The sequence below is a fragment of the Cydia amplana genome, chromosome 18 (assembly GCF_948474715.1).
Source record: "Cydia amplana chromosome 18, ilCydAmpl1.1, whole genome shotgun sequence".
NCBI classification, from domain to species: domain Eukaryota; kingdom Metazoa; phylum Arthropoda; class Insecta; order Lepidoptera; family Tortricidae; genus Cydia; species Cydia amplana.
Window position 1 is genome coordinate 2771797 of NC_086086.1, and position 11021 is coordinate 2782817.

General features: G+C 39.0%; 2 protein-coding genes across 2 annotated transcripts; one reads left to right on the forward strand and one right to left on the reverse strand.

Moving 5' to 3' along the window:
- Positions 1-1175: 1175 nt before the first annotated feature.
- LOC134656371 (uncharacterized) lies at positions 1176-1939 on the forward strand. The gene has a single exon (XM_063511886.1). The coding sequence runs from the start codon at positions 1343-1345 to the stop codon at positions 1922-1924; it is 582 nt and encodes a 193-aa protein (XP_063367956.1). The 5' UTR covers positions 1176-1342; the 3' UTR covers positions 1925-1939.
- Positions 1940-2714: 775 nt separating this feature from the next.
- Positions 2715-8957, reverse strand: LOC134656519 (acyl-CoA Delta(11) desaturase-like). Its single transcript, XM_063512080.1, has 5 exons — positions 8768-8957; positions 6593-6723; positions 4057-4262; positions 3454-3639; positions 2715-3027 (listed from the first exon to the last, which is right to left on the reverse strand). The coding sequence occupies exons 1-5, from the start codon at positions 8940-8942 to the stop codon at positions 2748-2750; spliced, it is 978 nt and encodes a 325-aa protein (XP_063368150.1). The 5' UTR covers positions 8943-8957; the 3' UTR covers positions 2715-2747.
- Between the last annotated feature and the right edge of the window lie 2064 nt (positions 8958-11021).

The window sequence follows — 11021 nt, forward strand, 5'->3', positions numbered from 1 at the left end:
AACTCAACGCATTTCTCGGTGGACCTTTTGTCGTTGCAATAAGGTTTGTAGTTCGGCAGTTGACAATGTGGATCATTGCTCGTTTCTTCATTTTTGAGTATCGGCGAGCAGGCGAGCACCTAGCGCCTCGCGCGATCCAGGGACTCTATTGCGAGTTGTGAGGAGTGTATGAGTTTTGACGGTCGCGAGACTCGCGAGTGAATTTGAACGTATAAGAGTTTTTTTGAAATTTGAAGTGTGTGAATGATTTGTGTGGCAAGAGGTGTTTGTGATGCGCGCGAGTAAATGAGTAAAATGAATAGAGGAGTGAAGTAAGACATTTTTGCGGTACGAAGTACTGCGACAAATTAACAAAATGAGTGGTACAAATGAGGTGCCTCACGAGTGAGCGACTCAACACTAAACTCGATAGCTTATATCTTGGCTTTGCTATTAGCTTAGGTTATGTTATTACGAGTAAATAAATCTTTTATCTTTATGTGCAAGATCCATATAATAATATTAATTGCGCATTTCATCGCATCGGCATCGCACGTTTACGTGTACCCCTGCTGTTTAAGTGTTTACAGTTACCTACATACTGTGAACGTATGATAAGTCGGCATAACACACGAAGGCGAAATATCATTAGTCAGCGTTACGTTAGCCCGAGAATAATAATGATTTACCTTCGGCCGAAAAAAAAGACGCCGGCAAAATGTTCTAACATTTGGAATTAAATGTTAACCACTCGACATAAATTTGGACTAACGGCCCATTCGTTTATTTGTCATCGTCAGCTCAATAAAAACGGTTTTAGGTGTTGATGCAAGTTATAAAACAGCTACAACATATGACGTACATTTCTATATAAATAATATTATTTGTAGAGCCATGAGAGCGTGCCACATATTTTTCGGCCTTCGAAGAGTAACTTATTATAGTTATTATTGCGGGTGACAGTACATTGCATTTTTCGTGTAGCGACAGTTAAGTTTGATAGACAGTTTTGTAACCTGAATTATTGAAACTTTTTACATCAACTAGACTGTACGTGACATGTGCGTGATTAAATTGACATTGACACACAGTTTAGGTCATTAGGTACTCGCTTAGTTCATGAAAATCATTGCAAATCCTGCTGTGACAAAAATCCAATGTGATTTATTTCCCTAGATATGAGCGATAGGTAACAATTAGAAAGAAATGCACCTTAACTCCGACGTAGCAAAATTGGCAAGTCTGACGTCTGTCCTAAAAAAAGGCAAATCTATGCAGGCACCAAATTGAAACAACATTTCAGTAATCTTAGCAAATTTTTTACAATTGTAACATACCGGCGGTAGCTCCACAGTTCAACGCAATGCCTCTCGACACAACTGACCCGAAAGTAATTAGATTCTTACTGGAATGTTACGAAAAGGAGGCCCAAGCACGACTGGCATGGCGGGAAAAGCATTCAAATATGTTCCAAAAGGCAGCTACGTTCCGAAAGGAACTGAAGAACTACACACATGCGGACATAGACTACGCTTTAGCTGCCGCTGGCATGGCGGCTACAACCCGTGACCATATCGAAGCAGCGAGGCATAGACTAACATCTTCTAAAGAAATCGTTCCAAAACGAGACGAATTCGAATCAGCGTTGATAAAAATGTTCCCAGTTGAACCTGAACACGAATCACTCAGGATCAATGAGGGTCGTAAAGCATACCTAAAGAAGCGGTATGAGTTGAGCCCCGAAGAAAAATATGTGTTCCCAGAAACTTCAAATTGGATGTATGGGTGGAGAATGAAGGACAGTGAGATGAAGGCAGTGGGTTCACGATATCCTCGAGTAGGGCTCATGAGAAAGGCTTTATACAGTAACGTTGGACCTCAACCAGATCCTAGCTACTATGGTGATCCCGCCTGCACTAGGACGTTTTGCTCAAAATTCACATAAAAGATTGGTACGTACTTTATGTTTTTTTTTGCATGTTTTACAAATTGATCATTATTATGTCTTTAATATACTTACCTACCGTTTTTATACATGGCCTACTTTCTTTATCCATTCAGTGCTAATCACGTTTTACCTCTACGAAGCATTTTCGTTACATACCGGGTTATCCGTGTGTTATCGGCTACGATGTAACGCTACGACCGTAGCTCAGCGGTGAATGTGTTAAGCCACTGATCATTGGATGTTGACTAGAGGTTAGACATTTTGAAAAAATTACTTACAAACTCATGAAAATAATTTATTGGTTGTATTATTATATAGGTTCGTAATTCGTATACATATACAATTTTGTCCAAAAATATGTACATAACTAAACTAAGGGCCAGTTGCACCAATCACACTTAACAGACTGATCAACATCACTCAACAGAAAACTATGAAAGATCCCTTACAATAAAATTTAGCGATGGATTTAACGGTGACAGACGGTTTGGTGCAACGCGACCTAAATCTGCTAAAAGTATCCGTTAAAAGACTACTATACAAATTTTATTACAATTTTAACTGTTGCTTGTTCAAAGGTGCCATAATATACATATAATTATTAGTCTACTTATCTCAGGCGGTTGGCAAAGAAAATGTGCGTTCATTTTTTAGTAGAAGGTACTTCTAGCTGAATTTTGGGACTAAAATGAGTTGATATCTTAATTTCTTTCCTAGTTAACATAATACAAGTCACCTTCATGCAGCCAAGACTTCAACCAGTTCGTGGCCGACCATAATAACTTCTTACCAATCGCCTCAGTTAAACACTAGACATAGTTCAACCAACAGCTCTTTCGTTTTCCGAGTCTAGTGGGAAATGTACGGGAGTGCCGTCACCTAATCTCTTGGCTATAGAATTGATCATCTCCGGTGTCGCTTCCCGAAGGTTGTATGCTAAGCCAAGTTTCTCGAAGAATCTGATGAAGGTGGTGCCAAAATTGAAGAAGTCGAAATGCTCAGCTGCTTTGTAGTCGAAAGGGAAGGCGTGGTGGTAGTTGTGCCAACCTTCTCCGAGCGCCACTGTGGCGACGAAACGGTTCTCTGCTGGCTTTAGGTCTCTGTAAGCAAAATATTAAGTTTCTGTAGACGAGAGACATAAAACCCAGAGATATTATTGCAACTTTGAATTTTGGACTTAATTTAATCCCATAAAAGTTTGAAATTCGACTTGATTCGGTCCGATTTTAAAAGGACATTGGGACTTAAGAAGTTACAACAACTTTCTGTGTGTATGAGACTTAGTAGCAGTCACTTTCGTAGAAACCAGCTACTAGGTACTTGATTTATTTGGATTAGGTAGCCAATATGGAGTTCATATTTTGGATACCACTGGAAAATTGCTTAGACGTGGATCAGGAAGAAATGCATTATAGAGCGACAATATCTCACTGGTCATTTCACACTGGTTAAAATTCAATCATTAGTTAGTACATTCAATGGTAGGATTTTTTAAATCACACAGATATATAGAAAAGTCTACTCACTTGTTATACGGCTTGTATCCAAAAGCGTGAGCCAGGCTGTTGACAGTGAGCTCGCTGTGGAAGGTCGTGATGTATCTGAGGAAGCACTGCCAAGCCACGGCCGTCTTCCAATCCTCGCCCCAGAACCACACGTTGATCATCGTCGGCAGATAGTAGCAGAACAGCAGTTTGAACCATTGGAAATATCTAAAAGACAAATATTATTATCTTCAAAATCAAGTTTGAGGAGATTTTCAAAAGCCCAAAGTCTATGAGGGATTTAAAATAACAAAACTCCTATGACTACATTCATGGTCACCATCATCAGCTGGACGACGTATTGCATTATCATTTCATTTCAAAGGCGCAAGCTGAAATTTTAAGGTAAACCTTATCCGCTTGTCTTTTCCATCCGTCCTTACCTGAGAATCTACCGCGATAATCGAAAATATAAATTTTGTTATTATCTCCTCTATCTATCTCTATCCTTTATCATCATATGCCCTTAACCCGTGGAGCGCCCTAGTATCACACGTGTTATACTGGTTAGTATAGGAGTTCCATACTACTGTGATCCTGGGGCGCTCCATGGGTTAAATCTAAGTCCCTGTTGATCTGACTTACTTCTCATAAAACCTCAGCAGCGGATCGTTCTCGATATCGCTCATGTCAATCTGCTTGCCGCGCTTGATGACTGCCTCGTTCTTCTTGAGCATAAGCCAGCCGATGTGCGAGAAGAACAGCCCACGATTGGCGTTGTGGGGGTCCGCGTCCGTGTCGCTGTACTTGTGGTGGACGCGGTGGTCGCGAACCCAGTTGAGCAGGGAGTTCTGGAAATATTGAATAGTTAAACTCGATACATCTGTCGGCAAGCTGACAATCGCTGTCGCTTCGACAACAAAACGCTTTGTGTTTCTCTATCACTCTTCCATAGTGCGACAGTGACAGTTGCGTTTCGATCGCTACGGAGCGTAAGCGATTGGCACGTTGGCTACGCAGCTTGAAGATGCAACGGTGGCCCTATATAAAACAGAGCGTGATGGTGGCAGAGGATTTAGTTTGGAACCGAGACGTCGTATCGTCTTATACCTGTAGCGCTTTTTGGGTTTCGAAATCCGAATCATTATATATATTTATCCCCAACTTCAACAAGTTACCTTTGAAAATTCTGTGTCGCTGTCACTATAAAATAATGACTGAAATTTATGTAGTACATGGTAGTACTAGCGACCCGCCCTGGCTTCGCACGGGTTAACAAATTATACAAAAACCTTCCTCTTGAATCACTCTATCTATTAAAAAAACCGCAACAAAATCCGTTGCGTAGTTTTAAAGATCTAAGCATACAGACAGACAGACAGACAGCGGGAAGCGACTTTGTTTTATACTATGTCACTATGTCAAGCCAGGGCGGGTCGCTAGTACTACCATGTACTACATAAATTTCAGTCATTATTTTATAGTACTTGTAGGTATATATTATACCTATGTTTGTCGCAATAAAAGTCAGGTTAAGTATTAAAACGATTGAGTAATAATTCAAGTCAGCTCGATTTCATACCTCATTTATTTGAAACTCCAGAATCCGTAAAAGAAAGAAATGTCTACTTTCGCTTTCTTAATCAAACATTTTTATCTTGAAGGTCTTGAAACTCAAGTAAGAATTAGGCTTAAAGAATGTCGAGGTAATAATTCGGTAGAATAGAGCAGAAAGTGGCTTTAAGTTGAAAAGTCCGTTTTTTATTAACTTCGAGTGCCTTTAGGTACTTGTTTGCGCTTGAGAGATCTTGTTGATTACTTTTTTATATCTACATTTGATATACGGTCAATGACGGTAAATGCAACCTAGGGGGTAATTACAACGCCGTTGGTATAGAGTTGGTAGTAGAGGCAGGTGGAACGAATTATTAAAAAAAGCGGCCAAGTGCGAGTCGGACTCGCCCATGAAGGGTTCCGTATTTAGGCGATTTATGACGTATAAAAAAAAAACTACTTACTAGATCTCGTTCAAACCAATTTTCGGTGGAAGTTTACATGTTGTACATCATATATTTTTTTTTGTTTTATCATTCTCTTATTTTAGAAGTTACAGGGGGGGGGACACACATTTTACCACTTTGGAAGTGTCTCTCGCGCAAACTATTCAGCTTAGAAAAAAATGATATTAGAAACCTCTATATCATTTTTAAAGACCTATCCATAGATACCCCACACGTATGGGTTTGATGAAAAAAAAATTTTTGAGTTTCAGTTCGAAGTATGGGGAACCTCAAAAATTTATTGTTTTTTTTCTATTGTTGTGTGAAAATCTTAATGCGGTTTACAGAATACATCTACTTACCAAGTTTCAACAGTATAGTTCTTATAGTTTCGGAGAAAAGTGGCTGTGACATACGGACGGACAGACAGACGGACAGACGGACAGACAGACAGACAGACAGACAGACATGACGAATCTATAAGGGTTCCGTTTTTTGCCATTTGGCTACGGAACCCTAAAAATGATGATTGCACGTAGGTAAGAAAGTATCGATACTTCCAATACTCTAAATAAATTTTAGTTGCGAGTTTGAAAATTATGCATTTTAAGTAGGATTACATTAAAAATTTACAGTGTGGTCTGGAAATAATATGAACCTAGAAATGAAACGAAAAAATGCCAATGTTATCAATATCACAAGTCTTATTAGACTTTTAACTTAGAATCGTCTTGTATCTAAATGTTAATAAAGTCTGAGAAACTACTTTAAGTCAATACGGGTAAGTTTGGCTGGTCTTCGCACTCTTTATTGTAAGTTCATACATTTGCTACTTCCTACTTGCGTTTAGTGGCAAATGTACACTCGCAATAAACACTAATCAATTTGTAAACAAGCCCCAATGTGAAGGCCAGCCACATTTACCCCGCAGCTAGCCGGCAGCGACGCAGCCACAATTACCCGTACCGACCTTACAATAATAAAATCAAATGTAATTTTGACCAGCTAGATTTAACATACCTCATTGTAGGTACAGTCGCCATCAGATATGGTACAGCGGCCAAGGTACTCACAAATATCTGAACACGCCTCTATTGTCAAGGCGTTAGAGTGCGTAATCAGATATTGTGAACACCTTGGCCGTCTGATGGCGACGGTACCTACTGTGAAGCGAGACATACCTGCCCAGCGGAAGAATAGAGCATCAGCATGAAGAGCTTCAGGGGCAACGTAGCTTTGTAAGATTTGTGGGTCCATAGTCGGTGGGCGCCTCCTGTCACCCCGAAACCGCTTGCCACGTACATTATAGCCGCTGGAAATAGGTATACAATTTATACCTGCCTTCCTTCGCGAGCGAAATGGGTTCCGTTCGGAGCCAGCTTAGCTCGCAATCGTGAAATGCATATACCAGAATGAGTATCACTGAATAAGAGTGAGTGGAGCGGACTAAACGACTTAAAAGAGTCATAAAAGTGGTCGCAGAGTCGAGCGGACTCCGTAACACTGCTTTTCACACGAACATTTCCACCGCGAGCGAGTTTGCGGAGCAGACTGAGCGAGTAAAAATGGTTCCAATGTATTCATGGCGTCTCACGCCTTTTGAACGGAACACGCTCTCATTTCCTTAAGAGTGAAGATGAGATTCCTAGCAGCAGAGCAGCTTTCATAGATTGCCACTGTGACAAGGTACGAAGTGGTAGAGAAATGACTTAATAACTCGCACTGTCACCGTTCATTTTCTTGACAAAGGTTAAATTAGCTCAATGATAGCTCAAAGATAAATAGACAGATTTAGTTCTAAGAATTCTTGGTGCGGTAACTGCGATAAATATTTGCTGTTTACACGGTCTTTATTTGCTCCTAACAGACATAGCGGCGATATTTACTCTCTAGGGTATTCTATAAATAAATATTATGGGAACATCTTAAACAAATCGACCTAGTCCCACAGTAAGCTTAATATTAAGGCTTATGTTGTGTATACTACATGACGATATACCTATAAAGTGTCATTCAATAGAACTTGCTAACTATGTAAACAAACCGCCATGCTAAAATTGACACAGAATGTCAATTTACTAGTAACTTTTGTTTACATAGTTAGCAAGTTCTATTGAATGACACTTTATGTTACCGTAAAAACCAGTTTTTAGTGAAAACGCGTTTTCCCTAGTTAAAAACTAGTTTTCCGTGTCGCCTCAGTAAAAACGCGTTTTGCATTTACTCAACAAACAAGCAAGTACGTATAACGGGCCAGCAAATTGACTAGCACGTTATTATTTCGCGGACTAGCAAAGTCATTATTTTGTTTTGATTGTTTGAACACATTTAAAAAACGAGTTGACCAGTCGTAGCTATGTTTAAAGGTCTCGCTTAGGTCTAAACGACAGACCTAAATAAACATGGTATTCGGGACAAAACAAAACCGTACAATCAATTCATAAGCCCAGCACATAATAAAATCATCAATCATGTGACCTCTTCCATCATATTCAAAGGAGTCTCCGAGGATTAAATTGATGTATCGATGAAAACTTCCTTTTCAAAAATACCTTTTCTTTAGGGTGCTAGTACTAGTGTAAGACAAAGATAGTATGACAGTTAGAGAGAGCTATTGGCAATGTGCGAAGTCGGTGGCGCTGATCATCACAAACACAGGTAATCTTATGGAATGTCCGATATTAGTACTAGCGGCAGCCGCTTGAACTAATTTTTAGAGATGCCCCGAATAGTGGTTTCGGCCGAATACCGAATACCGAATACCGAATATTCGGCGACCGAATATTCAGCATGACATGCGAACATTTTGAGTCACAATTATTATGAAAACTGATCGCCAACAAAGCTCAACGTTAGATGACGTTAGCTAAGATATATTTTTGTTGAACAAAATTAATGAATAGAGTCAAACAAATCAGACTCATGATAAAGATTAAATGTTTTTTAACCAACAAATGCTCAAAACATGGTCTTCGTATTTAACAACTTTCCAAAAACACATTCTAAATATACCTACATAGTTTTTGCTTATTTTTATTGTGCAATTTTTCTTTTTAAGTAGGTGCAACAGATATTCGGTATTCGGCCGAATAGTAGGCAACATTCGGCCGAATACCGAATATTCGGCAAAGTGGCCGAATAGGCCGAATACCGAATAGTTGCCGAATATTCGTGGCATCTCTACTAATTTTACTCCAAGGGCACCACCGGCACCAGTCGTGCACGTAGCGAATACATTGGCGAGCGAGACACACTGGCGAATATCAAAATATAAGTTTGAAATTGGCCTCCTAAACACAGTAAGCAATGTATGTTACAATGGAAGTTCAATAAACAATTATAAAAAAAAAACTTACCAAACACAACTGTCTGCCATTTTACTGGAAAAGCGTAATGATAGGGCCAGTAAATAAATAGTACGTGATATAGCGTAATTAATATGGTATTCACCCATTTAATATCATTTTGGAATCCTAGATTTTTTTCAATATTCCTAAACCAAGATTGTTTTGCGTGTGGTTTCTTTTCCATAATATTAGTTTTATAAATAAAAATGGTAATCACCGCCACTCTGTTGTATTCTAGTTAAGCGTTTGATTGAATTTGAGTTACTAATTGTGAGTGGCTAATTTATGCAGTATTCTATCATTGTGTAAGTGGGGTTCATTTTAAACTAGAAAAAAATCAAAATGACACACACATTTTAAATAAAAAAAATAAACTACGGGTTGCACTCCGGCAGTGCCGGCAGAAGTGAAAACTCAATGACATTATAACAGTTTTTCGATCATTTCACGTGTCCGTCTTACGAATTTTAAATGTGTCGAATCTGTCGGTCACGTGACCTGTCGCGAGTTTAACATTTTTTCCCCATCACAAAGTGCACAGCGCCGCTAAAGAAGTTTTTAGTTCAAAAATTGAGCTGTGTTTTTAAGTAGTCATTCTACAATACACTGGCGACCGTAAGGGATGGCCACTTTTTCTTTAGTATAAGTACGACATCTATTTCAGAAATCAAAAAGTCAAATACCTATTAAATAAAGTCAAAATTTTAATCTTAGAGGTAAATATGAAGGAAATCTAATACTAATAATATTAAAGAAAAAATTGCCTCGCTGCGTTTTGAACTTTTAAGTTGAAATGACAATTCAATTCAATAATTGGATACATATACAACGTTTTTGTAATGCTTGTATAAAGCTGGACTTCCAAGCAAAGCGGCTCTTTTGCAACGGCCGCAGGGTCAGAGCTGCTGCGTCAGTGTCGCAGCGGCAGATACACTTCTGAGCGGCGCGACTCCGGCGACAGTCGCAGTTTTTATTCCATACGGTGCAGACATGTTGATGAACCGATCAATTATAAAAATATTATTAGAAGACGAGGAGGATGACGATCTTTTGCTTCGTTTCTATTATAGTATGGAGCGAAGCCTACCCAACTCCATTTTCAAAAGTCGAAAAGATGAAGGCACTAGCATCTTGAAAAAAAAAACCTTATTTAAACGAGAACAATGAAAAATTCAGGAGCTTTTGTCAGTTATTTTATCAATGGTACATGAACAATTTGCGCCCAAAACATCAAGACACTACGTGCGATAGTAGCGGCTGCGCGACAGTGCTTGCGCAGACATAGCACGGCCGCTATCGCCGAGCGATACTGACGCGGCGGCACTATCGCTGCGACAGTGACGCTACGTTCGGAGTAAGTTCATACATTTCCATACTGTATAATACTATCGCTCAGTCGCCGCGTCAGTGTCGCTGCGTTAGTGACGCCGGAGCCGCTTTGCTCGGAAGTCTACCTTAAGTGTTTTATTTATTTATTTAGAAATTTAAATCAGGCAACAAGGCCCATATTACAAATACCTTACAGATTAACATATATAATATATATGCATTTTATAAACTTAAAAACTGAGTAGGTACTATTTAGGCTATTTATCTTCAAACGATATATACTAAACTAACAGAACCCTTGGTTTTCCAATACGCCTAATAATTACACTCCAATTGATACATTTCGAACAATGGGCCGCCCATTAATTACATACATACATATCAATGTTTTCAATGCTTATGCGAGTTAATTATTTATACATGTCAATGAGTTTACCTATCATTATCAACTCATTATTTAACTGTTGGCGTGTAACTAAACTTGTGCAACGAAATTATATCGAATCGATATATGTATATAGTAGAAATTTCGAAAAAACTTTTCACCTTGTGTAACTTTCAAGGGACTTGATTTCTGTGCCAAAGTAAGCCTTACCTACCTAGTCGTATCTTGTCACAGTGACATCCAATCGAATAATTGGATGAGATCCATAGCGACTTTCACATTTATTCTCTTTGACAAGGTACCAAGTGACACAGAAATCAAATCCCTTGACTGAACTAGAACGACTAATTAGGCACCATCTTCTTGTAGGTACCTAATTATAAAGAAAGCATGTTTAACCCAGTTGACCAATGTGCTCCTCTCAGGTAATAATTTACTAGTGAATGCCGGCGCGAGATACATAGATCAATAAAATAGTTATTAAGGTAAGATTTTTATAGTTCGAGTTGGCGTCTAGGTCAAAGCTTACTAGTTGCACAATTACTGTAT

Coding starts and splice junctions, on each gene's coding strand:
- LOC134656519 (XM_063512080.1), bottom strand. CDS start 8,942: ATGGAAAAGAAACCACACGCAAAACAATCTTGGTTTAGGAATATTGAA. Junction 6,724..8,767: donor ATGGCAGACAGTTGTGTTTG/GTAAGTTTTTTT, acceptor ACCTATTTCCAG/CGGCTATAATGTACGTGGCA. Junction 3,640..4,056: donor CTGCTGAGGTTTTATGAGAA/GTAAGTCAGATC, acceptor TTTGTCTTTTAG/ATATTTCCAATGGTTCAAAC.
- LOC134656371 (XM_063511886.1), top strand. CDS start 1,343: ATGCCTCTCGACACAACTGACCCGAAAGTAATTAGATTCTTACTGGAA.